The sequence below is a fragment of the Anomaloglossus baeobatrachus genome, chromosome 4, assembly GCF_048569485.1.
Source record: "Anomaloglossus baeobatrachus isolate aAnoBae1 chromosome 4, aAnoBae1.hap1, whole genome shotgun sequence".
NCBI classification, from domain to species: Eukaryota; Metazoa; Chordata; class Amphibia; order Anura; family Aromobatidae; genus Anomaloglossus; species Anomaloglossus baeobatrachus.
Window position 1 is genome coordinate 121,342,653 of NC_134356.1, and position 27,800 is coordinate 121,370,452.

The 27,800-nt window shown below is 48.4% G+C and overlaps 1 protein-coding gene across 2 annotated transcripts in view; it reads left to right on the plus strand.

Annotated features, from left to right (window-relative positions):
- The window catches only part of LOC142303281 (lateral signaling target protein 2 homolog), an 85,536-nt gene that overhangs the window by 38,052 nt on the left and 19,684 nt on the right, over positions 1-27,800 (plus strand). For both annotated transcript variants that reach the window (XM_075344525.1, XM_075344524.1), the window contains exons 7-10: positions 283-384; positions 8,709-9,095; positions 10,343-10,422; positions 10,494-10,595. In XM_075344525.1, the coding sequence (XP_075200640.1) occupies positions 283-384; positions 8,709-9,095; positions 10,343-10,422; positions 10,494-10,595 (671 nt within the window). The remainder of the gene's footprint in view (positions 1-282; positions 385-8,708; positions 9,096-10,342; positions 10,423-10,493; positions 10,596-27,800) is intronic.

A 27,800-nucleotide genomic window follows, 5' to 3' on the forward strand; every position in this document is an offset into this window, starting at 1 on the left:
AAAAACCTGGTGACATTTTTTCTTTAAGTTCTACCCAATTGCTGCTACCCATGGGGTTTTCTATATACGGTAAGTGTTTAGGAGGAGCTTTGAGCTGACCAAAAGATTTTACTCTAGCATCCAGAACATTCCCAACTGTTCCTTAAATTTGCTACATGCAAAAAAAATAAATAAAATATAATGTATGTATGTGTTTGTGTTTATATGTATATATGTGTGTGTATGTATATACACCGGCTCTGTATATTTGGATCTCCTAATATGGAAAGATATCTTTTACAGTGGGCTTCTAATATTTCCTGATGGCCCATTGAACTTGGAGAAACAGCCAGAAGAGATGTGTGAACTTTTCAGTCCATTTTATGGTCTGCTGAAGAAAATAAGGTGAGTGAAAATCAGGACTTGTATTTCATTTACTGTCTGCCCAGTCGCCCAGCGGCTGGGAAGGTGGCGCCCTGTCTGCCCAGCGGCTGGGAAGGTGGCGCCCTGTCTGCCCAGCGGCTGGGAAGGTGGCGCCCTGTCTGCCCAGCGGCTGGGAAGGTGGCGCCCTGTCTGCCCAGCGGCTGGGAAGGTGGCGCCCTGTCTGCCCAGCGGCTGGGAAGGTGGCGCCCTGTCTGCCCAGCGGCTGGGAAGGTGGCGCCCTGTCTGCCCAGCGGCTGGGAAGGTGGCGCCCTGTCTGCCCAGCGGCTGGGAAGGTGGCGCCCTGTCTGCCCAGCGGCTGGGAAGGTGGCGCCCTGTCTGCCCAGCGGCTGGGAAGGTGGCGCCCTGTCTGCCCAGCGGCTGGGAAGGTGGCGCCCTGTCTGCCCAGCGGCTGGGAAGGTGGCGCCCTGTCTGCCCAGCGGCTGGGAAGGTGGCGCCCTGTCTGCCCAGCGGCTGGGAAGGTGGCGCCCTGTCTGCCCAGCGGCTGGGAAGGTGGCGCCCTGTCTGCCCAGCGGCTGGGAAGGTGGCGCCCTGTCTGCCCAGCGGCTGGGAAGGTGGCGCCCTGTCTGCCCAGCGGCTGGGAAGGTGGCGCCCTGTCTGCCCAGCGGCTGGGAAGGTGGCGCCCTGTCTGCCCAGCGGCTGGGAAGGTGGCGCCCTGTCTGCCCAGCGGCTGGGAAGGTGGCGCCCTGTCTGCCCAGCGGCTGGGAAGGTGGCGCCCTGTCTGCCCAGCGGCTGGGAAGGTGGCGCCCTGTCTGCCCAGCGGCTGGGAAGGTGGCGCCCTGTCTGCCCAGCGGCTGGGAAGGTGGCGCCCTGTCTATGCTGTAATACAGAGGAATCAGGAAAAATTACTGTATGGGTATTTTTTTTTTTTGTTTTTTTCATAAAAAAGTTAATTTTGTAGTTGATTTTAATCAATAGATCTTGGAATAATATTTTCTTTTTCGCTCCTAATTGGGAGACCCAGACAGTGGGTGTATAGCTACTGCCTCTGGAGGCCGCACAAAGAACTACACTTAAAAGTGTAAGGCCCCTCCCCTTCTGGCTATACACCCTCCCGTAGGAGTACGGATTCCTCAGTTTTAGCTTTGTGCGCAGGAGGTCAGACAAGCACGCATAGCTCCATTGTTTTTAGTCAGCAGCAGCTGCTGACTGTCGGATGGAAGAAAAGAGGGCCCATACAGGGCTCCCAGCATGCTCCCTTCTCACCCCACTGTATGTCGGAGGTGTTTGTAAGGTTGAGGTACCCATTGCGGGTACGGCGGCAGGAGCCCACATGCTGATTCCTTCCCCATCCCTTTTTACAGGGCTCTGGGTGAAGTGGGATTTACTGGTCTCCAGGCACTGAGACCGTGCTCCATCTACAGCCCCTGGAGAAGATGCTGGATGGAGCGGAGTACATCAGGGACATGGCCCTGCTTCCTCAAGGTACTCTGTGTCCCCGTGCAGGCGCTCACACCGCAGCATGCTGGGTGTTGTAGTGCGCCGGGGGACATCAGCGCTACGGCGCTTGTGCCATGGCCTCATTCAGCTTCGCTGAAGCAGGCACACTTCTGGGAATCGGTCGCGCCGGCCGCTGGGACTGCGGCGCGGCTGGCACTTGTGGTGCGCCGGGGACTTCAGCGCGGCCCGCGCTTTTACGGCGGCCGCGCTGATAACTCGAGTCCCCGGCTTTTGCGGCCTGCTTCCGTTCGTTCCCGCCCCCAGACCTGCCAGTCAGGAGAGGGGCGGGACGCTGGCCACTTCTAGGAATCGGTCGCGCCGGCCGCTGGGACTGCGGCGCGGCTGGCACTTGTGGTGCGCCGGGGACTTCAGCGCGGCCCGCGCTTTTACGGCGGCCGCGCTGATAACTCGAGTCCCCGGCTTTTGCGGCCTGCTTCCGTTCGTTCCCGCCCCCAGACCTGCCAGTCAGGAGAGGGGCGGGACGCTGGCCAGTGCATCAGCGCCGAGGGCTGGAGTCTTTTTTACATACTCCAGCCCTCACAATCGGCACAGAGGGGACACTGTTTCCCGCACTTTTGTTTGGAAACTCCCACGGACCGCCCCTCTCCACAGACGCCGGCAGCCATTCCTGCTGACACGCTGAGCTGCAGAGGGGAGCCGGGGAGACCCAGACAAGGAATTCTGCGCCTCTTACCCGCTATTCAGCGGGCGGTAAGCAGCCCTCAGGGCTCACCCCCTCTTGTGCCAGTAGTATTCTTAGTATTTTGTTTCTACAAATACTTGGTATTACATAGCGCTGGTCGCCCTTTGGCTATAGACTCTCTCACATTGCAGAGAGCCAGCAGCATGTCGCCCGTAAAACGCAAGGGTGCCAAGGCACAGACATTATATGCTTCCTGCACCGCATGTGGGACTTTTCTACCGGCAGGCTCCACGGACCCCCATTGTGTGCAGTGCTCGGCCCCTGCGGCGCTTGCACAGTCGGGACCTCTGCTGGACGTGACCCAGGGTGTACCACCTGTGAATGCTGTCCAGGTGACAGGAACTGAGTTTGCAGCTTTTGCTGACAGAATGTCTCTCACTATGTCACAAATTCTTGACACATTGCGAGCTAGGCCTGTACTGCAGGCCACGGACACTGTGCGATCATTGCCCCCTGGTCCCCCTCAGCTGAATTACCTCCAAGCTCCGGGACGGGCATATACACCTCAGGGTGAAGACTCTGACTCGGACGATGGCCCCGGGCAGCCTAAGCGGGCTCGCTATGACGGGCCTTCACATTCATCTCAATGGTCAGGATCCCAGCGAGATGAATCTATGGGTGATGAGGCGGACGTAACTGATCAGGATTCTGATCCTGGGACCGCTCTCAATCTAGATACACCAGATGGTGACGCCATAGTTAATGATCTTATATTTAACATCAATAAGATGTTAAATATTTCCCCACCAGCTCCTCTTGTAGAGGAGTCAGCTTCGCAGCACGAGAGAATCCATTTCAGATACCCTAAGCGTACATTAAGCACTTTTCTGGACCACGCCGACTTTAGAGACGCAATCCAGAAACCCCACGCTTATCCTGAAAGGCGTTTTCCTAAACGGCTTAAAGATACACGCTACCCTTTTCCCCCTGAGGTGGTCAAGGGTTGGACCCAGTGTCCAAAAGTGGATCCTCCAATTTCCAGGCTTGCAGCTAGATCCTTGGTTGCAGTTGAAGATGGAGCGGCACTTAAAGATGCCACTGACAGGCAGATGGAGCTCTGGCTGAAATCCATCTATGAAGCGATTGGAGCGTCATTAGCGCCTTCTTTTGCGGCCGTATGGGCACTCCAAGCTATCTCAGCCGGGCTTGCGCGAGTCGACTCAGTCACACGTGCATTTGCCCCGCAGGTAGCACCATTGACCTCGCAAATGGCGGCATTCGCGTCGTACGCGATTAATGCTGTTCTTGACGCTACAAGCCGCACGGCAGTGGCGTCAGCCAACTCCGTTGTTTTGCGTAGGGCCCTGTGGTTGAGACATTGGAAAGCAGATTCTCATTCCAAGCAGTGCTTAACCAATTTGCCTTTTTCTCGTGACCGATTGTTTGGAGAGCGTTTGGATGAAATCATCAAACACTCCAAGGGTAAGGACTCATCCTTACCGCAACACAGACAAAACAAACCCCAACAGAGGAAGGGTCAGTCTGGTTATCGGTCCTTTCGAGGACCGGGCAGGTCCCAATTCGCCTCGTCAAAAAAGACTCAAAAAGACCAGAGACGCTCAGATTCTTGGAGGTCTCAGTCACGCCCAAAAAGGACAGCCGGAGGAACCGTTGCCAAGACGGCGTCCTCCTGACTTGCGGTCTCCGATTCCCACACCCGCGGTCGGTGGGAGGCTTTCCCACTTTGGCGACATTTGGCTGTCACGCGTCAAAGACCGTTGGGTGAGGGATATTCTGTCTCACGGGTACAGGATAGAGTTCAGTTCTCGTCCGCCAACTCGTTTCTTCAGAACTTCTCCACCACCAGACCGAGCCGATGCTCTGTTGCAGGCGGTGGCCGCTCTAAAGGCGGAAGGAGTGGTGACCTCCGTCCCTCTTCAGGAACAAGGTCACGGTTTTTACTCCAATCTGTTTGTGGTCCCAAAAAAGGACGGATCGTATCGACCCGTCCTGGATCTAAAGTTGCTCAACAGACACGTAAAAGTCAGGAGGTTCCGGATGGAATCCCTACGCTCCGTCATAGCCTCAATGTCTCAAGGAGATTTTCTAGCATCAATAGATATCAAAGATGCGTATCTCCACGTGCCGATTGCACCAGAGCATCAGCGTTTCCTACGCTTCGTCATACCGTATCTAGACTACCTGCTTATAAAGGCACCCTCTCAAGAGGCATGCCAACACAGTCTGAAGGTGGCACTAGATACTCTCTAGAGTTTCGGGTGGATTATCAACTTTCCAAAGTCTCATCTAACCCCGACCCAATCTCTGACTTATCTTGGCATGGAGTTTCATACTCTCTCAGCGATAGTGAGGCTTCCACTGGACAAGCAGTGCTCGCTACGGACTGGAGTGCAATCTCTCCTTCAGAGCCAGTCGCACTCACTGAGGCGCCTCATGCATTTCCTAGGAAAGATGGTAGCAGCAATGGAGGCAGTCCCGTTCGCGCAGTTTCATCTGCGCCCTCTACAATGGGACATTCTACGCCAATGGGATGGGAGATCGACGTCCCTCGACAGGACTGTCTCCCTCTCTCAGACTGCCAAGGACTCTCTGCGTTGGTGGCTTCTCCCCACCTCATTGTCACAGGGAAAGTCGTTCCTTCCCCCGTCCTGGGCAGTGGTCACGACGGATGCGAGCCTATCAGGGTGGGGAGCGGTGTTTCTCCACCACAGGGCTCAGGGGACGTGGACTCAGGAAGAGTCCACCCTGCAGATCAATGTTCTGGAAATCAGAGCAATCTATCTTGCCCTGCGAGCCTTCCAACAATGGCTGGAAGGCAAGCAGATTCGGATTCAGTCGGACAATTCCACGGCGGTGGCGTACATCAACCACCAAGGGGGAACACGCAGTCGCCAAGCTTTTCAAGAAGTCCAGCGGATTTTGACGTGGGTGGAAAGCAGAGCGTCCACCATATCCGCAGTTCACATCCCAGGCGTGGAAAACTGGGAAGCAGACTTTCTCAGTCGCCAGGGCATGGACGCAGGAGAATGGTCCCTTCACCCGGACGTGTTTCAGCAGATCTGTTGCCGCTGGGGGACGCCGGACGTCGATCTGATGGCGTCACGGCACAACAACAAGGTCCCAGTTTTCATGGCACGGTCTCACGATCACCGAGCGCTGGCGGCAGACGCCTTGGTTCAGGATTGGTCGCAATTCCGACTCCCCTATGTGTTCCCACCTCTAGCATTGTTACCCAGAGTTCTCCGGAAAATCAAGTCCGACTGCCATCGAGCCATACTCGTCGCTCCAGATTGGCCAAGAAGGTCGTGGTACCCGGATCTGTGGCATCTCACGGTAGGCCAACCGTGGACACTACCAAACCGTCCAGATTTGCTGTCTCAAGGGCCGTTTTTCCATCTGAATTCTGCGGCCCTTAACCTGACTGTGTGGCCATTGAGTCCTGGATCCTAGCGGCCTCAGGTTTATCTCATGAAGTTGTTGCCACAATGAGACAGGCTAGAAAACCATCCTCAGCTAAGATCTATCACAGGACGTGGAAGATATTCTTAGCGTGGTGCTTGGCTCAAGGGTTTTCTCCCTGGCCATTTGCATTGCCAATTTTTCTTTCCTTCCTGCAGTCTGGGTTGGAAAAAGGTTTGTCGCTTAGCTCGCTTAAGGGTCAAGTCTCCGCGCTATCCGTATTCTTTCAGAAGCGCTTGGCACGGCTTTCTAAAGTACGCACGTTTCTCCAAGGAGTTTGTCATATCGTTCCTCCTTACAGACGGCCATTGGAACCCTGGGATCTGAACAAGGTTCTCATTGCTCTCCAGAAGCCGCCTTTCGAGCCTTTGAAAGAGGTTCCCCTTTCTCGGCTTTCACAAAAGGTAGTTTTTCTTGTGGCGGTCACGTCTCTTCGAAGAGTGTCCGAGCTAGCGGCGTTATCTTGCAAATCTCCCTTCCTGGTGTTTCACCAAGACAAGGTAGTACTGCGTCCAATTCCAGAGTTTTCTCCCAAGGTGGTTTCTTCCTTTCATCTCAATCAGGATATCACTTTGCCATCTTTGTGTCCGCATCCAGTTCACCAATTTGAAAAGGGTTTACATCTGTTGGACCTGGTGAGAGCACTCAGGATTTACATTTCTCGCACGGCGTCTCTACGCCGTTCTGATGCGCTCTTTGTCCTAGTCGCTGGTCAGCATAAGGGATCGCAAGCTTCCAAATCCACCCTGGCGCGGTGGATCAAGGAACCAATTCTTCACACATACCGTTCTGCTGGGCTTCCGATCCCATCTGGACTGAAGGCCCATTCTACCAGAGCCGTGGGTGCGTCCTGGGCATTGCGGCATCAGGCTACGGCTCAGCAAGTGTGCCAGGCGGCTACCTGGTCGAGTCTGCACACGTTTACCAAACACTATCAAGTGCATACCTACGCTTCGGCAGATGCCAGCCTAGGTAGACAGGTCCTTCAGGCGGCGGTGGCCCACCTGTAGGAAGAGGCTGTCTGACAGCCCGTTCATGTGGTATCTTTTTACCCACCCAGGGACTGCTTTTGGACGTCCCACTGTCTGGGTCTCCCAATTAGGAGCGAAAAAGAAGAAGGGAATTTTGTTTACTTACCGTAAATTCCTTTTCTTCTAGCTCCAATTGGGAGACCCAGCACCCGCCCTATTTGTTCTTAGGGTTTCGTTTTTCGGGTGCACATGTTGTTCATGTTGTTTCTTAAGTTCTCCGATCTTGTTATCGGATTGAATTTGTTTTTGAAACTGTTATTGGCTTTCCTCCTTCTTGCTTTGGTACTAAAACTGAGGAATCCGTACTCCTACGGGAGGGTGTATAGCCAGAAGGGGAGGGGCCTTACACTTTTAAGTGTAGTTCTTTGTGCGGCCTCCAGAGGCAGTAGCTATACACCCACTGTCTGGGTCTCCCAATTGGAGCTAGAAGAAAAGGAATTTACGGTAAGTAAACAAAATTCCCTTCTTACACAAATGGATGTGTTTAAAAAAGAAAAAAAAGCTATTCCTGTGCTGCGATAATCTTATATATGTGTCCCTGCTATGTACGGTGTAATGGCCGTGTCTGACCATACAGGGACGTGGTCTGATCATACCACCGCTCCTGGGCAGGGGAGAAAGAGAGGGGAAAAAATGTATACAGACCTTACAGCACACTCTTCTTCTTTGAGGTAAACAATATTAAAAAATTGGCAGTGAAATTATGCATCTCCACAAAAAGAATCAGTTGTGATCCCATGCTGTAATGACTTTTTACACTTTCATGTCCTCTCCGGCCCAGGAGCGGTGGTATGATCAGACCATGTTCCTGTACAGTCAGACACGGCCATTACACAGTACATAGCAGGGACACATATATAAGATTATCTCAGCACAGGAGCTTTTTAACACCAATTTTGGAAATTATTCCAAGATCTATTGATTAAAATCAACTTATGCTTGTTGGAAAACCCCCTTTTAACAGACACCTTAACAATAAACCAGCCTGTCAAGTTGTTTTTTTTTTCTCATATTTGGCAGGTACTTAAATTGCCTGTAGATTGGTGGGGGGTCGGGGTCTTGACACCCTCTCACCCCCACAATTTTCCTCAGTTGACCCCAAAAACCGAGCAAAGCTCCTATCTGAGCACACAGAGCAGACTAGACTACGGAACCTATGCTTTCTAACAAATCCCTCTGTGTGAGCACTCAGATTTGATCTGCCACACGGGACTTCTCCTTCATAGTGATTGTTGAATAATCACAAATTAATTCAACTCTGAAAGGAGCACCTCAACAAAATAAGATGGAGTTGTCCCTGCCCCCTGGTGACATCTTTGGAAATCTTTTGCAGCTTGTTGAATCTTAATGTGTAATAAACACACCAGTAAGATTTGGCTCCGCTTGCCTGATCCAAGCAGTCAAGTGACTGGAAATATAAAATTAGATGGCATGTGAGTGCAAGTATGCTAGTCTCATCCACATTTTGCAATTGTCTACTGAGAGATGCAGTCTACTGTGTGGCAAAGTGCTTACACCCCACTAGAATCCTGCAAGCTGCAGTTCTTGAAGATTTCACCAGCGGTGGACAACCCTTGGTAACACTTGTAAATGAGATTTGTCAGATACTATTTGCATAGGGATTTATGGCATAAATGTGTTGTTAGTAGTCTGGCTGATCTTTACAATATTCAGAAGTAATTCTTCTTCCTCAGGGAGCTGCTGTGCATACTGACTGAAGATGAGTTATTATCCCTTGAGAGAGCATTGTGCTCTTCCTCTGAAGATCCCTCCAAGTGCCTGTCCTCTACTGTGCCAATTTCAACTGAGACCAGTTCTTCGGACTACAGTGACCAATCTGTGACTACCAAGCTCTTATCTACTAGTGAGCAGAACTTCCAAAATACATCATGGACAAACTTTCCGCGTAGTAACATTGGTGCATGTAATGGTACAGTTCCTGGTACATACTATCCATGTGGACAGCAAGGTTTTGTGGCCGTAGACTCTGAATACAGAAGAAGCCAAGATGTCAAACTGCAGAATGGTACAAGACGACCTGCAGAAATGCTCCGTAATGTGCACGTTCGGTGTTCCATTAGGTAAATGGATGCATAAACCTCTCCCGCTAGGCTTCACTGGTCCAGTGCTATCTCAGACATCGATTATCTCCTATAAACAGCATATTTTTGAGTAAAACCAACAGGTGCACCTGTAGCACTGCGAACACACGGCAGTGTCACAGCTGTGTGTGCACATTACTTGCAGTCTTATTTTCATCTGCATTGAGTATAGCTGTTAAAAGGGGCCAACTCCTCTAAAATAGAATTTTTATGTATTTGATAGAAATTGAAATATAGCCATTAAATATTATTCTATTTCATCAGTTTGGCAAGCCTTGCCCCTTATGGTGGCAAAATCTTTCTCCCCAACGGCACCACCAATCCTTAACTGAAAATTGGCATTTTATGGAGGCTCATATGATGCATCTATCCACCATATTATTTGTATACTACTGCTGCAAAAGCAGGTAATGGCTCTTCGGTAGGATTGTCGGACCTCTACTGGTCAATAAGCCTCGTAATAGGGTGTCATAGAGATGCCTTTTTTTTGATGGCTTAAATTAGTAAAAACATTTTGGCTGGTTCCCTTTTTATCTTCTAGACTAGGGTTGAGGAACCTTTTTCTGCCAGGGGCCATTTAAAAAATTTCTACCATTGTTCGGGGGCTGCACGACATTATCAACTTGAAAATTACCCTACTATATTTGGTCAAACAATTAACTCCCTCCTACTGTGGCGGCTGAAGCTTCTTGTTTTTTTGTGCGGCTGTGATATTAGGCAATAAGCAACGAAATCAATGTCACAACTGGTTTACCAAGTTTGTGTCGGCTGGGAATACTGGGGGGTATATACATCACAGGAGGGGCTGGGGGCATATACATCACTGGGGAGCATAGACCTCACAGTAGACATTGAGGGCTTATATATCACTGGGGAGGGCTGGGAGGAATATGCGTCACTGGAGCGCACAGACATAGATGAGGTGACACAAACATTGCTGATGATATATACAGCACTGCGGAGGGGCACACATGGGCCTGTTGGCACAAACAAATCTGGGGGATGCAGGTTTACCTCTCCCACAAAATACATCCTGGTTTTGTTCCACTTACCAGTGTTTCCGGCTCCTCTCCTGCACTTGTCAGGTCAGCATTCCTGATAGCCGCCTCACATGATCATATCTATACAAGAGGAGAACATGTAATATTGATAGTGTATTCTGATACATTTGAAAACCAGTAAAACCACAGTAAAAGGGTTGAAATAATGACTTGTTTATATTGTAGGGGATCGAAGCTTAGTGAAGTGCGTTCCCGCTACCGCAGTGACAGTGATATGCTCCATCGTCTTTTTGTATGCATTGCTGGTGAGTCTCCTGACACTTGCTCATATCAGTATGCAGCCGTGGATGTGGACTAATTGTACGGTGTCTTGCAGGCGTTGCTGACCAACTACAGACTAACTTTGCAAGTGATTTGCGTGTTATCCTGAAAACGGTATTTGAGACGACGAGTTCCAGGCAGCAGGCGGATACACAAAGTAAGGCAGCTGAATAATATGTACCACTATATTTGCTGATCTGTTCTGTATATTCATTAAAGCATGTTAGATATTAGAGAAGCTTTCTTAACCTATGGAATAATCAGAACATTTTAACAAGCCTGGTCCTGCGGGTTCTATAGGGGTGGTTGTGGTCTAAGGCTATGTGCGCACTTGTGCGTAATTCATGCAGTTACGCTGCGCTTTGTAGCGCAGCGTAACTGCATGCGTCCTGCGTCCCCTGCACAGTCTATGGAGATTGTGCAGGGGCTGTGCGCACGTGGCGTCTTAGAGCGCAGCGCTTCGGCTGCTGCCCGAAGCGCTGCGTTCAAGAAGTGACATGTCACTTCTTCTGTGCGCTTTGCCGGCAGCTCCTGCTCTATGGCAGGAGCTGCAGGCAGAGCGCATGGAATCGGCTTTTTTTTTTTCTATGGACATTTTCTGCAGCGATTTGAAGCGCACGTGTGCTCTTCAGATCGCTGCAGAAATTTCTGCAGGGCTAGTACGCAACGTGCGCACATAGCCTAACAGTCATCCCCTACCCGCTGGATTGGTGATAGTTAGGGATGATCGAATATCACAAATATTCAGCAATATTCGGCTTCGCGAATATTCAATGAATAGGTCGCAGCTATGCGAATATTCGATGCGCAATGTAAGTCTATGAGAAGCCCGACTAGTTGCTATTCGGCAACTATTCGGGCTTCCCAAAGACTTACATTGTGCATCGAATATTCACAAATAGTCGAATAGCGGTGACCTATTCATCGAATATGGGCGTAGCAGAATTTTTGAGGTATTCGATCATCCCTAGTGATAACTCTTATCCTGGAGCTCGTCATACTAATGACCAGAATGGAGAATTTGTGGTATTGATTATCTACACTGATTGGTGATCCTCAGAAATAATTACCCCCCACACCCCCCCTCCCCCCCATCCTCCTCCCAGAGCTTCGGTAGTTGGCGGGATGGAAAGCAGTCACAAAATGTTATGCAGTCCAATGTGGTACCAATAAAAATTTCAATTCGGCTTGCACAATAAAAAAAGGAAAGGGAAGGTGTTATCTCTCAGAATATGGTGATGCACAAAACTAATTAATTTTTTTTTTTTTTTTTTATGTACATAACAAAGTTTGTGTCTGTGCAATATAAAGCCTTAAAAAGTGTTGCAGTACATATTGGGTAAACTTTAGGCTATGTGCGCTCTGCACTGCACCTAAAAGGTGCGCTTCAGAGCGCAGCGGAAAAGCTCCGTTCTGAAGCGCATGGTGCCGGCAGAGAACGTGCGCTCTGCATGCAGCTCCTGCCATAGACAGAGCAGGGGCAGCCGGCAAAGCGCACGGAAGAAGGGACATGTCACTTCTTAGAACGCGCGCTTCGGGCAGCAGCCGAAGTGCTGCGCTCTAAGACGCCACGTGCGCACGGCCCCTGCACAATCTCCATAGATTATGCAGGGGACGCAGGACGCATGCAGTTACGCTGCGCTACAAGGCGCAGCGTAACTGCATGTAATTACGCAACGTGCGCACATAGCCTAAGACACACTTCATATAGGTACATGGTTTGAGGCTCTGTAGTTTGGACAAAGCGGTTACAGACCATCACCCTTACTGCTACGCTGCTTCTACTGAACCAATTGCTGGGGACATGGTTTTGTGGCACTTGTATTTCAGGTTCTCCTTTTGCAAAACACTGACCATGTATTTGTGGTCTTCCTCACACAGCACAGTGCTTCCATTTTTAAAATGGTAGTTGGAGGAACATGTGATCAGACCTGTCCATTAGTCTCCTCAAATTGGAAAAAGCACTCTCAGTTGTGTTTGTGTGCGTTTGTAAGAAGCTGATGGACAGATCTGAACACCTTCTTAAAATTTAAGCCCTGTGCAGTCTGTGAGGAAGACCAAACCAATAACTGCAGGAGGAGAACCTGTAATACTCCTACACTCAACAATGCAATTGCAACACCATGAAGGAAAAGTTGTGGGATTATAGAAATCACAGGAGCGCTAGACATGTTAATATCTGCAAATCATGAAAAGGAAATCTAATTTCCAATCACAATTTTTATTCAGCATAAAGTGAGAACTCAATGTGAAGAAATACATGTTCTTAACCCCATTAATAACATCAGCACCGATTAACAGCAAGCAAGCCCATATTAAGTTTCAAAAATACGTTATTCATGAATAAAAAAACACATAAAAATAAAAACCCAAATGGACCACCTCAATTGACGGATGCTATTGATATGGGGAGCCTGCACTCACAAAACAAATATCGCAATATGTAATAGTATACAATAAATTAGATTAAATTACATCCAGTTTATATAAATAGTGCATAGCAGAGAAAACTTTATTTTTTATTTATTGATAAAATATTTTTGAAACTTAATATGGGCTTGCTTGTTAATCGGTGCTGATATTACTTATTCATATGGCCCTCTTTACTAGTTGTGGCATTGTTCATAACATACCAAGGAGTGGAACGGCCTGCACTTGGGCACAACGTCAGGATCTTCTGCTGGCAGCTATTTGTGCATTTGCCAACCAATGATGCACAGATGTGCTTGATGAGACCAGTTCTTACCTATTGCAAGTTTAACCCAGGTAGACTGCTCACAGTAACACAAGCGACATATTGCAAGGTGTTGTCTCCAGTACACCATGGGGCAATGTCTGTACTACTGGTTCCCTGACTAATCCATTCTGTACTGAAACTGTAATTGGATGTCACATAGTAAGCCTAAGGCAGAAAACCATGTCTGAACAACCATCAGAAGGCGCTTGCATAACATTGGGCTATGAGCCAGACGTTGGGCTATAGATGTTCCATTGACCTCACACCACTACTTTCAAAAGCTATCATGGTGCAGAGCAAGACGTGCAATGGAGGCTGGCATAGAGGTCTGTCCTCATCAGTGAGGAGTCCTGCTGTTGTTGTCTTTGATACAATGATAGATTTGGTCTGGAGACCAAGTCGTCAATATCACGAAGAAGCCTTCACAATGAAAATGACTGTCCAGCAGCCTTCTTTCAAACACCAGTCCACATGTTGCTTGTACAACATGATGAACAGATGAACAGACTGTGCGGTCTAAACCTCCTATTATGGCCTGAAACGTTTCTGGACTTGTATACAATCGAGCAGGTTTGGGGCGACATTTGTTGCCAATTGTAAAGGAACATGGCAGCACACTCCTCAGATAACTATTAACGACATGGCTCTTTTCAGTTTTTGCGTTTTTTGTTTTCCATCCAAGAGCCATAATGTTTGTTATGCCATTTATCGATCAGGCTCATCCTATATTTTGATAGAGCGGACTTTTAGGACATAACCGTGCCAAATGTGTAACTTTTTTCAGTCTCCTATGAACGATACTTGCTAGCTGGCTTTCACAGGAGTACCACCATCACAGGCATGGAGGTCTGCAGCAAACCCCTGGCCTTCAATGGAAACAATTGGCGCCCCACGATTGTGTCACGGGCACATAAAGACACTCCCTGTGCAAGTGCACTGTAAATACCAATGTCAGATTCCGTGACATTTAACAGGTTAACAGCCGCATGAAGAGCTACACATCACCTGCAGCTGTTAGAGGCAGATGATGGCTGAATAACAAAAGCTGAGCCTGCACTGAAGTCACAAAGCCAGCATATGATGTACTAGTATGTCATATGTTACTAAGGGGTTAATATGCCAAGGTGTGTACGTTCCTGTATTTCTGTGCATGGCGCCCATCGTAGATGCTGAATGTCAAAGTTTTGAAAATTGTGGGGTTTTATTTATTTATTTATTTTTTTTTGGTGTTGCAATTTTACTGTTGTATGTTAGTAAGTGCCCCAAAATCATGTTCCCAATACATTTTAGAGAGTACCAATGATTAACGTGGGCTACCATTTCTCATATAGCAAGGGTGGGCAACGCCAAACTAATTTGGTTTTTTTTCTAAAAATATATCAAGTGCTCAGTAGGGTCCCTAATGTTCTCCAAAATGGCCCGACTTTTTATTCCGAGTTGTTGGATCCCTACAATCCTCCAGTCACTGGAAGGGCATGATCTGGCATATTGCACTGATTGAGCACTGCCATGTAGTTTACCAAGATATTACCAAAGGTTAACCTCATTAGATTGGTGACCGTACAGTAACAGGCTACTAAAGTTTGCTGCAGCATTGAATTAGTGCAGAAAGCACGATATCACTTTTACTGAGCGGCTGTGGATGGGGCTTGGATGTTCGGACCCAAATTTTGCTAAACACGCGCCCTTTCAGGGGGAGCACTTTTTTAACCCCTTCACAACCGGCCGATTTTTCGCTTTCCGTTTTTTTCGCCTTTTTTTCTGAGACGTAACTTTTTTTTATTTTTCAGTCAATATGGTCATGTGAGGGCTCATTTTTTGCGGAACAAGCTGTACTTTTTTAAATGAAACCATCAGTTTTACCATATAGTGTACTAGAAAACTGCAAAAAAATTCCAAATGCTGAAAAATTGCAAAAAAAGTGCAATAGCACTATGGTTTTTGAGATATTGTATTCACTGTGTTCACTATATGGTAAAACTGATGTGTGGGTGTGATGCCTCAGGTCAGTGTGAGTTCGTAGACACCAAACATGTATAGGTTTACTTTTATATAAGGGGTTAAAAAAAAAATCGGAAGTTTGTCCGAAAAAAGTGGCGCACGTTTTACGCCTTATTCCGTGACCCGTAGCGTTCTCATTTTTCGGGATCTATGGCTCAATGAAGGCTTATTTTTTGCGTCTCGAGCTGGCTTTTTTTAACTGTACCATTTTTGCGCAGATGCTACGTTTTGATCGCCTCTTATTGCATTTTGCGCAAAAGTTGTGGCGACAAAAAAACATCGTTTTGGCGTTTGGAATTTTTTTGCCGCTACGCCGTATACTGATCAGATTAATTGATTTTATATTTTGATAGATCAGGCGTTTCTGAACGCGGCGATACCAAATGTGTGTATATTTATTTTTTTAACCCTTTAATTTTCAATGGGGCGAATGAGGGGTGATTTGAACTTTTTTAGGTTTTGTGTTTTTTTTTTTAATTTTTTAAAACTTTTTTTTAACTTTTTTTTTTTTTTTTTTCTTACAAGTCCCCCGACGGGGCAATTACGATCAGCATTCCGATCGCTCTGCAGTATCTGCTGATCACAGCTACAAGGCTGTAAACAGCAGATACGCTCTCTTTCTCTTTTGCTGTGCCGCTGGCACAGCGAAAGTGAAAGCAAGTCAGGTGTAGTACAGGAGTCATCACATGACCCTGTGCTACCATGACAACTATCGGGAGTCACGTGATCGCTTCACGTGACTTCCGGTATCGGGCAGTAAGGAAATGTTTACCGCGATCGCGCTTATAATGGCGCTGTCACATATTGACAGCGCCATATAAGGGGTTAAACGGCACGAGCAGATAACGATTCTGCTCGTGCCTAGCAGGCACACATCTCAGCTGTGAAAATCAGCTGATGCTGCCGGCAGACCGCAGGCAGTAACATTATGACCGCAAGGACGTAGTTTTACGGCCCGCGGTCGTTAAGGGGTTAATATTTAAAAAAATCACTGTCTGGGTCTGCCCTCTTTTATAAATACAAGGGCAGCCCCAGAATGTTGACGAGTACTTTTTAAAGATAAAATGAATTTTCTTTATCGTTCCTTTGGGAGACCCAGACCATGGGTGTTTAGCTTCTGCCTCCGGAGGACACACAAAGTACTACACTAAAAAGTGTAGCTCCTCCCTCTGAGCTTATACACCCCCTGGTGAGCAGACCCAGCCAGTTTATCGCTTTGTGTTCAGGAGGCATACATCCAGACATGCATTCTCATATGATTTTTCCCTTTTGGAATGAGTTTGAAGAACTGTGGGTCCACGTCTGGACCCCCGGCATGTCCCTTCTCACCCCACTGTGTCGGCGGTGTTGTAAGGTTGATTTCCTAGGCTGGAGCCTTACATGCCGTGCTCCATCACCATCCCTCCTGGGCTCTGGCTTGAAGTGGGAGCCAGCACGGTCTCCATGCCTGGCAGGAGACCGGTCTCCATCCGCAGCCCTTCAGGACCCTGCTGGACCGGGTCACTCATCCCCAGGGACATGGCCCTGCGTCTCAGCAGCTAAGTACTTGAGACGTTTATATTGGGGGTCCCTGTGCTTTATTGTTGGGGGAGAGTGTGCTTATTGTATTTTCTGACATTTCCGGCGGGTTTTCTAGCTGTCGCCCGAGAACCGCGCCGATGGTGCCTGCGCGTCAGCCTCGCCGCTCAAATTTAGGCCCCAGCTTCGCCGGAGGCCTAGTTTCATTTCACTGCCCTAGCATGTCACTCATGCAGAGGGACAGCGCGGCTCCTCCCGGCGGCCGTTCTTCACAGGGGAGGGACACTCCCCACTGCTGTGCGTGTCTCCTCCCCAGTAGGTCTCTATGGCTCTCCAGATCCCGCTCTTCATGCAAGTCCCGCCCCCTCTCTTCGCTTCGGCGGCCATTTTCTCAGAGTTCTCTCAGCGTTGGTCTGCGTTCTGCATCCCTGCTGAGGTTCTGTGTTTGGGGGTCCGGGCTTCGGGATCTGGAGGGCACACAACACCGCTCTGCACAGCACAGCGGTCTGGTAAGCCACAACCGGCTCTGCTTTTGGACCTCTGATATACTCTCTGGGGTTCATTCTCTGGCAGAGCCCCCACTCCAGCAGCATGTCTCACACGAGGAGCAAGGCTCCAAAGCTTTACTCTGTATGCGCTGCATGTAAGCTCCTGCTGCCTGAACCGAGCACCTATCCACATTGTGATGCCTGCTCTAGCTTGGCAGTGCCACAGCCTGGAGTCTCTCCCCCAGTGGTCTCTCAGGCTGCTCCTGCTCCTGTGGCTGAGCCCCCGGCCTGGGTAGAATCCTTTTCTAGGTCTATCTCCCAGTCTTTTGCGGAGTCCATGGGACTTCTGTCCAGGACTTTGCTGAATATGCATCAGCCCCCCTCACAGGGTGCCTCTGCTGCTAGGGCTCTCTCAGGACCGGAGCTTACAGAGGATTCATCATCAGGTCCCAGACCCCGTCCTCCTAAGAAGAGACGTAGGGTTCCCTCTCCCTCCTCCTCCCGAGGCTCTGATTCAAGAGCGGACTCGCAGGATGAGGAGGATGCCTTTACAGGGGGCTCGGAGGCTAACTCCATGTACCCCATTGATCTGTCCGAAAGTGACTCAGATCTTAGTGACTTGATTGCTTCCATTAATTCTGTTCTGGATCTTAATCCGCCAGTATCAGAGGAGCAACCCTCTCTGGCAGAAAAGCACCAGTTTACCTCGCCTAAGAGGACAAAGAGTGTGTTCTTTAACCACTCCAGTTTTCAGGCCGCTGTGTCCAAGCCCAGGGCCTGTCCTGACAAACGCTTCCGAAGCGTGGTTCTGATGACCGTTTTCCCTTTCCACCTGAGGTGGTCAAGGAGTGGGCTCAGTCCCCAAAGGTAGACCCCCCCGGTCTCTAGGCTCTCAGCCCGGACTGTTGTGTCGGTGGCTGATGGCACCTCCCTTAAGGATTCCACTGACCGCCAGATTGACCTTCTGGCCAAATCCGTATATGAAGCGGTGGGGGCCTCGTTTTCCCCGACTTTTGCAGCAGTGTGGGCTCTCAAAGCCATATCTGCTTCTCTAGAGGAGATGCATTCTCTCTCCAGGGAATCTATGCCCGAAATGGTTGCCTTGACTTCCCAAGCTTCAGCTTTTTCATCCTATGCCATGTCTGCCATGCTGGAGGCTTCTCACCGCACTGCGGTGGCTTCGGCTAATTCCCTCGCTATCCGCAGGATCTTGTGGCTTCGAGAGTGGAAGGCAGATGCTTCTTCTAAGAAGTACCTTGCTGGGCTCCCTTTTGCTGGGTCCCGGCTGTTCGGAGAACAGCTGGATGAAATTATTAAGGAAGCTACTGGCGGGAAGAGTACTTCCATGCCACAAACCAAAGCCAGGAAACCTGCCCAGGGCAGGAATCAGTCGAGGTTTCGCTCCTTTCGTTCCTCCAACTGGTCGTCCTCTAAGCCCTCAGCCTCGTCCACTAACTCAGCCAAAGACCAGAAATCCAGCTGGCGCCCAAAAGCGCGTCCACAGAAGACGGCAGGAGGTGCTGCCACTAAGGCAGCCTCCTCGTGACTATCTACCCGCTCCAGCAACGTCCTTGGTCGGTGGCAGGCTCTCTCACTTTGGCGACGCTTGGTTTCAACACGTCTCCGATCAGTGGGTGAGAGATATCATCTCCCACGGCTACAGGACAGAATTTTCTTCCAGTCCGCCAAACAGATTTTTTTCTCTCAACCCCCCCCCCCCTCTCCAAGGCCGCCGCCTTCTCACAGACCGTGGCATCCTTGCAGGCCAACGGAGTAATTGTACCGGTGCCCGCCCGGGAACGGTTCAGAGGTTTCTACTCAAATCTCTTCCTAGTCCCCAAAAAGGATGGTACTTTCCGGCCCATCCTGGATCTCAAGCTTCTCAACAAGCATGTTCAGGTGCGGCACTTTCGCATGGAGTCTCTGCGATCAGTCATTGCCTCAATGACCCAAGGGGATTTCCTGGCATCCATCGACATCAGAGATGTTTATCTGCATGTGCCAATTGCAGTCTCACACCAGCGTTGGTTACGTTTTGCAATCGGAGAAGATCATTTCCAATTTGTGGCTCTCCCCTCCGGGTTGGCCACAGCCCCTCGGGTATTCACCAAGGTCATGGCTGCAGTGATTGCGGTTCTGCACCTACAGGGGTTGGCAGTGATCCCTTACCTGGACGACCTTCTAGTCAAGGCTTCATCCAGCGCAGATTGTCAGCGGAGTGTCTCGCTCACTCTCTCCACTCTAGCCCAATTCGGGTGGCTGGTCAATCTTCCCAAATCCACTCTGATTCAGACCCAGAGTCTCATGTACCTAGGGATGCAGTTCGAGACTTTGCCGGCACTTGTGAAGTTGCCCTTAGTCAAACAGCAGTCCCTCCAACTGGCAGTGCGCTCTCTGCTGAGGCCCCGCCGTTATACCCTCAGGCGTCTGATGCAGGTGCTGGGTCAAATGGTGGCGTCAATGGAAGCTGTCCCCTTTGCCCAGTTCCATCTGCGCCCCCTGCAGCTGGACATTCTCCGCTGTTGGGACAAGCGGCCTTCCTCCTTACACAGGCTAGTGGCTCTGTCGCCACAGACCAGGAACTCTCTTCAGTGGTGGCTTCGGCCCCTCTCTGTCCCAGGGGCGCTCCTTCCTGGCCCCGTCCTGGGTGATCCTCACCACGGATGCCAGTCTATCCGGCTGGGGAGCGGTATGTCTCCACCACAGAGCGCAGGGCACTTGGACTCCGTCCGAGTCAGCCCTTTCAATCAATGTGCTGGAAACCAGAGCCGTGCTTCTAGCTCTCCTAGCTTTTCACCACCTGTTGGCGGGCAAGCACATTTGAGTCCAGTCAGACAACGCGACAGTGGTTGCCTACATCAATCACCAAGGCGGGACACGCAGCCGCCTGGCAATGTTGGAGGTACAACGCATCCTTCAATGGGTGGAGAACTGCAAGTCCACCATATCCGCAGTCCACATCCCAGGCGTGGAAAACTGGGAGGCAGATTATCTCAGCCGTCAAGCCATGGACAGTGGCGAGTGGCCCCTGCACCCGGCAGTGTTTCAGTCAATATGCCGCAAATGGGGCACTCAGGACGTGGACCTAATGGTATCCCGTCACAACAACAAAGTTCCTGTTTACGTGGCTCGCTCCCACGATCCTCAGGCATTCGCCGCGGACGCTCTGGTTAAAGACTGGTCCCAGTTTCGTCTGTCCTACGTGTTTCCCCCTCTAGCTCTCTTGCCCAGAGTCCTGCGCAAGATCAGAATGGAGGGCCGTCGAGTCCTCCTCATTGCACCGGACTGGCCCAGGCGAGCTTGGTATCCAGACCTGCTCCACCTGTCTGTAGAGATGCCGTGGCATCTCCCGGACCGTCCAGACCTTCTCTCGCAAGGTCCGTTTTTCCGCCTGAATTCTGCGGCTCTCAAATTGACGGCGTGGCTCTTGAGTCCTGGATTTTGACGGCTTCTGGTATTCCTCCTGAAGTCATCTCCACTATGACTCGGGCCCGTAAGTCTTCCTCCGCTAAGATCTATCACAGGACTTGGAAAATTTTCCTATCCTGGTGTCGCTCTACCGACCATCCTCCTTGGCCTTTCTCCTTGCCGACCCTTCTGTCTTTTCTACAGTCCGGTCTGCAGCTAGGTCTGTCCCTCAACTCTCTCAAGGGACAAGTCTCAGCTCTGTCTGTTCTGTTCCAGCGGCGTCTCGCTCGGCTGGCTTAGGTCCGCACCTTCATGCAGGGCGCGTCTCACATCATTCCGCCTTACCGGCGGCCCTTGGATCCCTGGGACCTTAATTTGGTTCTCACGGTTTTGCAGAAATCCCCCTTTGAGCCTCTTAGGGAAGTTTCCTTGTATCGTCTTTCACAGAAAGTGGCCTTTCTGGTGGCCATTACTTCCCTCAGGAGAGTCTCTAATTTGGCTGCGCTCTCTTCGGAGTCACCTTTTTTTGGTTTTTCATCAAAACAAGGTGGTTCTCCGTCCGACTCCGGACTTTCTTCCTAAGGTGGTCTCTCCTTTCCACCTTAACCAGGACATTACCCTAACTTCCTTTTGTCCGGCTCCTGTTCATCGCTTTGAAAAAGCGCTGCATACTCTGGATCTGGTGCGTGCTCTCCGGATCTATGTGTCTCGCACCGCTGCACTTAGGCAGTGCACTTCTCTTTTTGTGCTAACCACAGGTCGGCGCAAAGGTCTCTGCTTCTAAGCCGACCTTAGCCCGTTGGATTAGATCGACCATTTCGGACGCCTACCAGAGTTCTCAGGTGCCTCCCCCGCCGGGGATAAAGGCACATTCGACCAGAGCTGTCGGTGCCTCTTGGGCTTTTAGGCACCAGGCTACGGCTCAACAAGTCTGTCAGGCTGCCACTCGGACTAGCCTGTATACCTTTTCGAAGCACTACAAAGTGCATGCTCATGCTTCGGCAGATGCGAGCTTGGGCGGACGCATCCTTCAGGCGGCTGTCGCCCATTTGTGAAGTTAGGTTCTGCCTACTTCTTAGTTTAAAAATTCACTGGCTGTGTGGACAGTATATAAAATTTAACCTTTATTAATAATTACTTAAAACCCAATTCACCAATTCCACACTTATACTCGAAGCCTATCTGAACCACACAGTCATAAATAACTGGGTTCAGATACTAAATTGGCAGTAAGACTGGCATCTACCACTTCAGTCCAAACTGCTATATTTATAAAATCAAAGGGTGTCCGGACATACATGAGTAATTAACCTCATATAGACTCACATAGGCCACTATAATCTAATCAGGACACAAAATCAAAACTGTTATTCCGATATCAAAAGGAAAAACAGATTATTTTACATGAGATGGATATTCAAACCTTCATCTCAATACCACACCCAGTTATCCAGGCTAAATCAATGTTTGCTGCTGGGATATATATAGTGATGTCATCACCTATAATATTGTGTTTCACTCCCAGCTACATAGATAGAACTCTATAGGATAATACTAACAGTTCAATTTTTAGCATTAATCCTATTAATGGCCTCAGTACCTCAGTACCTCAACGCGTTTCGTCTCCCCTATAACGGAGAGACACATCAGGAGGTATTTTAAACACTCAGATCAATGATATCAGACCAGGTGTTATACTGTGCCTGGGTCACTCAGTCTAACAGCACCATATGACTGATCGATCTCATAGGTGGAGATCCCAGGCAACAGTTTCTTATATAGAGTGTCAGCAACACATTAGATTCATTTATTTGATCACAGCCCTGCCTGGTACATATTAGCACAGAGCGCTGCTTAGTATGGTTCAGATATGCCCAAATATAACCCCTATATCAGTAGCACGCGCCGCGCCCGACGCTGCCACTGAAATAGGGAAGTGCCCGCCCCTCACCTTCCTGACGCGCGCTCCAGGTTAGCCACTCACACTGGCCGTCTCAGCGGACCAATAGTAGCTGGCCACGTCACCCGGAAACGCTGCAGCGTCATCAGAAGAGCCTCACAGCGTTACCAAGACACAGAAAGAAAACAACGTCACGTGACCTAGCGTCGTCACGTGACTCACAGAGATATGGGTCCCTCTCATTTTAAGGAAGTGTTCCACGGCCTCACAGCCATATTCATGAGGGATCGAGCTATATAGAGCCTCGACATCCAGAGTTATTAGCAGCACACCATCTTCCAGCTGCACATCCTCAAGCCTCCGGAGGACGTCCATAGTGTCTCGGACATACGACGGCAACGCCAGTACAAATGGTCTTAATACAGTGTCAATATATGTACTAGCGTTTTGCGTTAAGCTGTCGATGCCCGAGACAATTGGACGCCCCCTCAGAGGCGGATGACCCTTGTGCAGCTTAGGGAGACTATAAAAAGTTGCAATCTGCGGACTCTTAGATTTCATAAAAAGCATCTCTTTTTTGTCTATTAGCCTTTCTTCAAATGCTCTTCTCAAGATACATCCCAATTCTAACAAATATTTGTTAGTCGGATCTTCCCTTAGGACTTCATAACCATCTCGATCGGACAGTAGATCCAAGCACATCTGTCTGTACTGTGACCGGTCCATTATAACCACATTGCCCCCCTTATCGGAGGGCTTGATTATAATGGACGGGTCAGCCTCCAGGGATAACAAAGCATCAAGTTCAGTCTTACTCAAATTATTTTTCGTTCTTGTACTTTGAGTAATCTCTTCAAACCCCTTTTCTACCAGATGTTCGAAAATGTCAATGTGGCTAGTATCAAAGAGAGGTGGTGTTTTAGTACTTTTGGACCTCAAGCTCGTAAAGGGTCCCTCACCTTCTCCTCCCTGACCTTCCTCCCACAAACTCTCCAAAAGACGCAAATCAGATAGATCCTCCACCTGTATCCCAAGTTCAGTACATCTATTGTTATCGATTTGTTTATGGTATTTTGCCCACCGTAATTTCCTTGTAAATAAGGCCAGATCTTTAACCCAGTCAAAGACTTTAAATCTCGTCGTGGGTACATATGTCAAGCCTCTCGAGAGCAGAGCTTCATCTCCTTCAGTCAAAATTCTTTTAGACAAGTTAACTACCTGCATTTTATCTGCAGTGTGTATATTTGGTTCCTTATAAATCATAAGAGGGTCCGGAGTCTCAACAGTTTTTTCTTTATATGGTCGTTTAGGTCTAGCCCCCAATTCCTCCGGGCTTCTTGAGCTACCAGTTCTTGACACAGATCCTTCTACCACTCCTATGCTGTTGATACGTGCCCTGTTATAACTGGTATCCCCCGATCTAAAAAAGATAACGACGAGGAGGAGGAGGTAGCCAGGGATTCCGTAGAGGACATGTTGTCTAATCTGTGACATTGTTCCGTGAGATTTTGTTTCTCCTTCACTTTCGATCTCGTGAATTCGTATGTTCTTCCCCGACCAACTTCCTGCTGTCTCCCTCTGGATCGATTTCGACCTCTGCCTCTACCTCTCCCTCTCCTATTAAAGTCTCCTCCCCTTTCACTGTCAGAAGTATCGTACTCAGTAGATGGAATCTCACTATCTCTATTGATTAGATTTTGGGGGTCGTATGCTCTATTTTCTCTAAAATCGGCCAAATCCCTCTGAAATTGATGATGTTTCCTACCCTTAATATACGAAGTAAACTTGTCGATACTGTTCTGAAGGAATTTCTCCTTCTTTTCAAACTCTGGATCTGTGGAGAACTTCTTTGTTTGCTCTATAGTCTCCCTCAACACCTTTCCACTCTGCTCAAGGATAGCTTTCTCTTCCTCCAGTAACAGCGCAATAAATCTTAGGGAGCTATCCGTTGCTTCCTTCTCCCACTTCTGTATTAAAGAGGCTGTTCTAACCCTTTTACTTGGCACAATAGATATCCTGAGTCCTCTTGGGACTATTTTATTTTCCAGGTAGTTCTGTAATCCCTGGACTTCCCACCAAGATCTTACGTAGTCCTTATAAACAGACGTCAATTTCTTAAAGGCTGCACTAATCGATATAGCATATGTCTCTGCTGGGAGGTCTTTTTCAGAAAAGACGTTTTTGGCCTCCACCAGCCACCTTTCCGTGTTAATATTCGCAGATAAAAAACCTGCCATCAGTGCTTAAAGGTCTTATTAGAAATATAATAATCTGTCACTGTAACGACCTATTGATCTGTCCACTAACTTTAAAAATTCACTGGCTGTGTGGACAGTATATAAAATTTAACCTTTATTAATAATTACTTAAAACCCAATTCACCAATTCCACACTTATACTCGAAGCCTATCTGAACCACACAGTCATAAATAACTGGGTTCAGATACTAAATTGGCAGTAAGACTGGCATCTACCACTTCAGTCCAAACTGCTATATTTATAAAATCAAAGGGTGTCCGGACATACATGAGTAATTAACCTCATATAGACTCACATAGGCCACTATAATCTAATCAGGACACAAAATCAAAACTGTTATTCCGATATCAAAAGGAAAAACAGATTATTTTACATGAGATGGATATTCAAACCTTCATCTCAATACCACACCCAGTTATCCAGGCTAAATCAATGTTTGCTGCTGGGATATATATAGTGATGTCATCACCTATAATATTGTGTTTCACTCCCAGCTACATAGATAGAACTCTATAGGATAATACTAACAGTTCAATTTTTAGCATTAATCCTATTAATGGCCTCAGTACCTCAGTACCTCAACGCGTTTCGTCTCCCCTATAACGGAGAGACACATCAGGAGGTATTTTAAACACTCAGATCAATGATATCAGACCAGGTGTTATACTGTGCCTGGGTCACTCAGTCTAACAGCACCATATGACTGATCGATCTCATAGGTGGAGATCCCAGGCAACAGTTTCTTATATAGAGTGTCAGCAACACATTAGATTCATTTATTTGATCACAGCCCTGCCTGGTACATATTAGCACAGAGCGCTGCTTAGTATGGTTCAGATATGCCCAAATATAACCCCTATATCAGTAGCACGCGCCGCGCCCGACGCTGCCACTGAAATAGGGAAGTGCCCGCCCCTCACCTTCCTGACGCGCGCTCCAGGTTAGCCACTCACACTGGCCGTCTCAGCGGACCAATAGTAGCTGGCCACGTCACCCGGAAACGCTGCAGCGTCATCAGAAGAGCCTCACAGCGTTACCAAGACACAGAAAGAAAACAACGTCACGTGACCTAGCGTCGTCACGTGACTCACAGAGATATAACAAAAGCAACACTAATATTAGAAGAGGCTTTCATTTATTCAAATCAGAAGATTAGCGCCTTTACAGGAGTTTATATAAACTACAAGGAGGGCCGAAGTGTTTTCATCCTATCCTGTGAAAATAGAATAAAGTATTGATGCCCCTTGTTAGCCTATAAACAATGCCTCCTTGATGGAATGGCTGTGAACACTCTTTGTTCACAATATAGTATATTTGGTCATAATTCATTTGTCTGTACTTCGGCCCTCCTTGTAGTTTATATAAACTCCTGTAAAGGCGCTAATCTTCTGATTTGAATAAATGAAAGCCTCTTCTAATATTAGTGTTGCTTTTGTTATATCTCTGTGAGTCACGTGACGACGCTAGGTCACGTGACGTTGTTTTCTTTCTGTGTCTTGGTAACGCTGTGAGGCTCTTCTGATGACGCTGCAGCGTTTCCGGGTGACGTGGCCAGCTACTATTGGTCCGCTGAGACGGCCAGTGTGAGTGGCTAACCTGGAGCGCGCGTCAGGAAGGTGAGGGGCGGGCACTTCCCTATTTCAGTGGCAGCGTCGGGCGCGGCGCGTGCTACTGATATAGGGGTTATATTTGGGCATATCTGAACCATACTAAGCAGCGCTCTGTGCTAATATGTACCAGGCAGGGCTGTGATCAAATAAATGAATCTAATGTGTTGCTGACACTCTATATAAGAAACTGTTGCCTGGGATCTCCACCTATGAGATCGATCAGTCATATGGTGCTGTTAGACTGAGTGACCCAGGCACAGTATAACACCTGGTCTGATATCATTGATCTGAGTGTTTAAAATACCTCCTGATGTGTCTCTCCGTTATAGGGGAGACGAAACGCGTTGAGGTACTGAGGTACTGAGGCCATTAATAGGATTAATGCTAAAAATTGAACTGTTAGTATTATCCTATAGAGTTCTATCTATGTAGCTGGGAGTGAAACACAATATTATAGGTGATGACATCACTATATATATCCCAGCAGCAAACATTGATTTAGCCTGGATAACTGGGTGTGGTATTGAGATGAAGGTTTGAATATCCATCTCATGTAAAATAATCTGTTTTTCCTTTTGATATCGGAATAACAGTTTTGATTTTGTGTCCTGATTAGATTATAGTGGCCTATGTGAGTCTATATGAGGTTAATTACTCATGTATGTCCGGACACCCTTTGATTTTATAAATATAGCAGTTTGGACTGAAGTGGTAGATGCCAGTCTTACTGCCAATTTAGTATCTGAACCCAGTTATTTATGACTGTGTGGTTCAGATAGGCTTCGAGTATAAGTGTGGAATTGGTGAATTGGGTTTTAAGTAATTATTAATAAAGGTTAAATTTTATATACTGTCCACACAGCCAGTGAATTTTTAAAGTTAGTGGACAGATCAATAGGTCGTTACAGTGACAGATACTTCTTAGTTTATTCTGTTTATTTCCCACCCAGGGACTGCTTTGGAACGTCCCATGGTCTGGGTCTCCCAAAGGAACGATAAAGAAAGAGAATTTTGTTTACTTACCGTAAATTCTTTTTCTTATAGTTCCGTATTGGGAGACCCAGCACCCTCCCTGTTGCCTGTTGGCAATTTTTTCTTGTTCCGCGTGTTCTCACCGGCTGTTGTCGTGGACAGAGTCTCCGGTTGTTCCGGCTCTTGCTCTGTTCTACTTGTGGGTGGCTATTCTCCTTCAGCTTTTGCACTAAACTGGCTGGGTCTGCTCACCAGAGGGTGTATAAGCTCAGAGGGAGGAGCTACACTTTTTAGTGTAGTACTTTGTGTGTCCTCCGGAGGCAGAAGCTAAACACCCATGGTCTGGGTCTCCCAATACGGAACTATAAGAAAGAATTTACGGTAAGTAAACAAAATTCTCTTTTTTCAGAATCACAAGCGGGATGGATTTAGGGCTGTCTGAAACGATCTCCGATCATAACCAAACTCC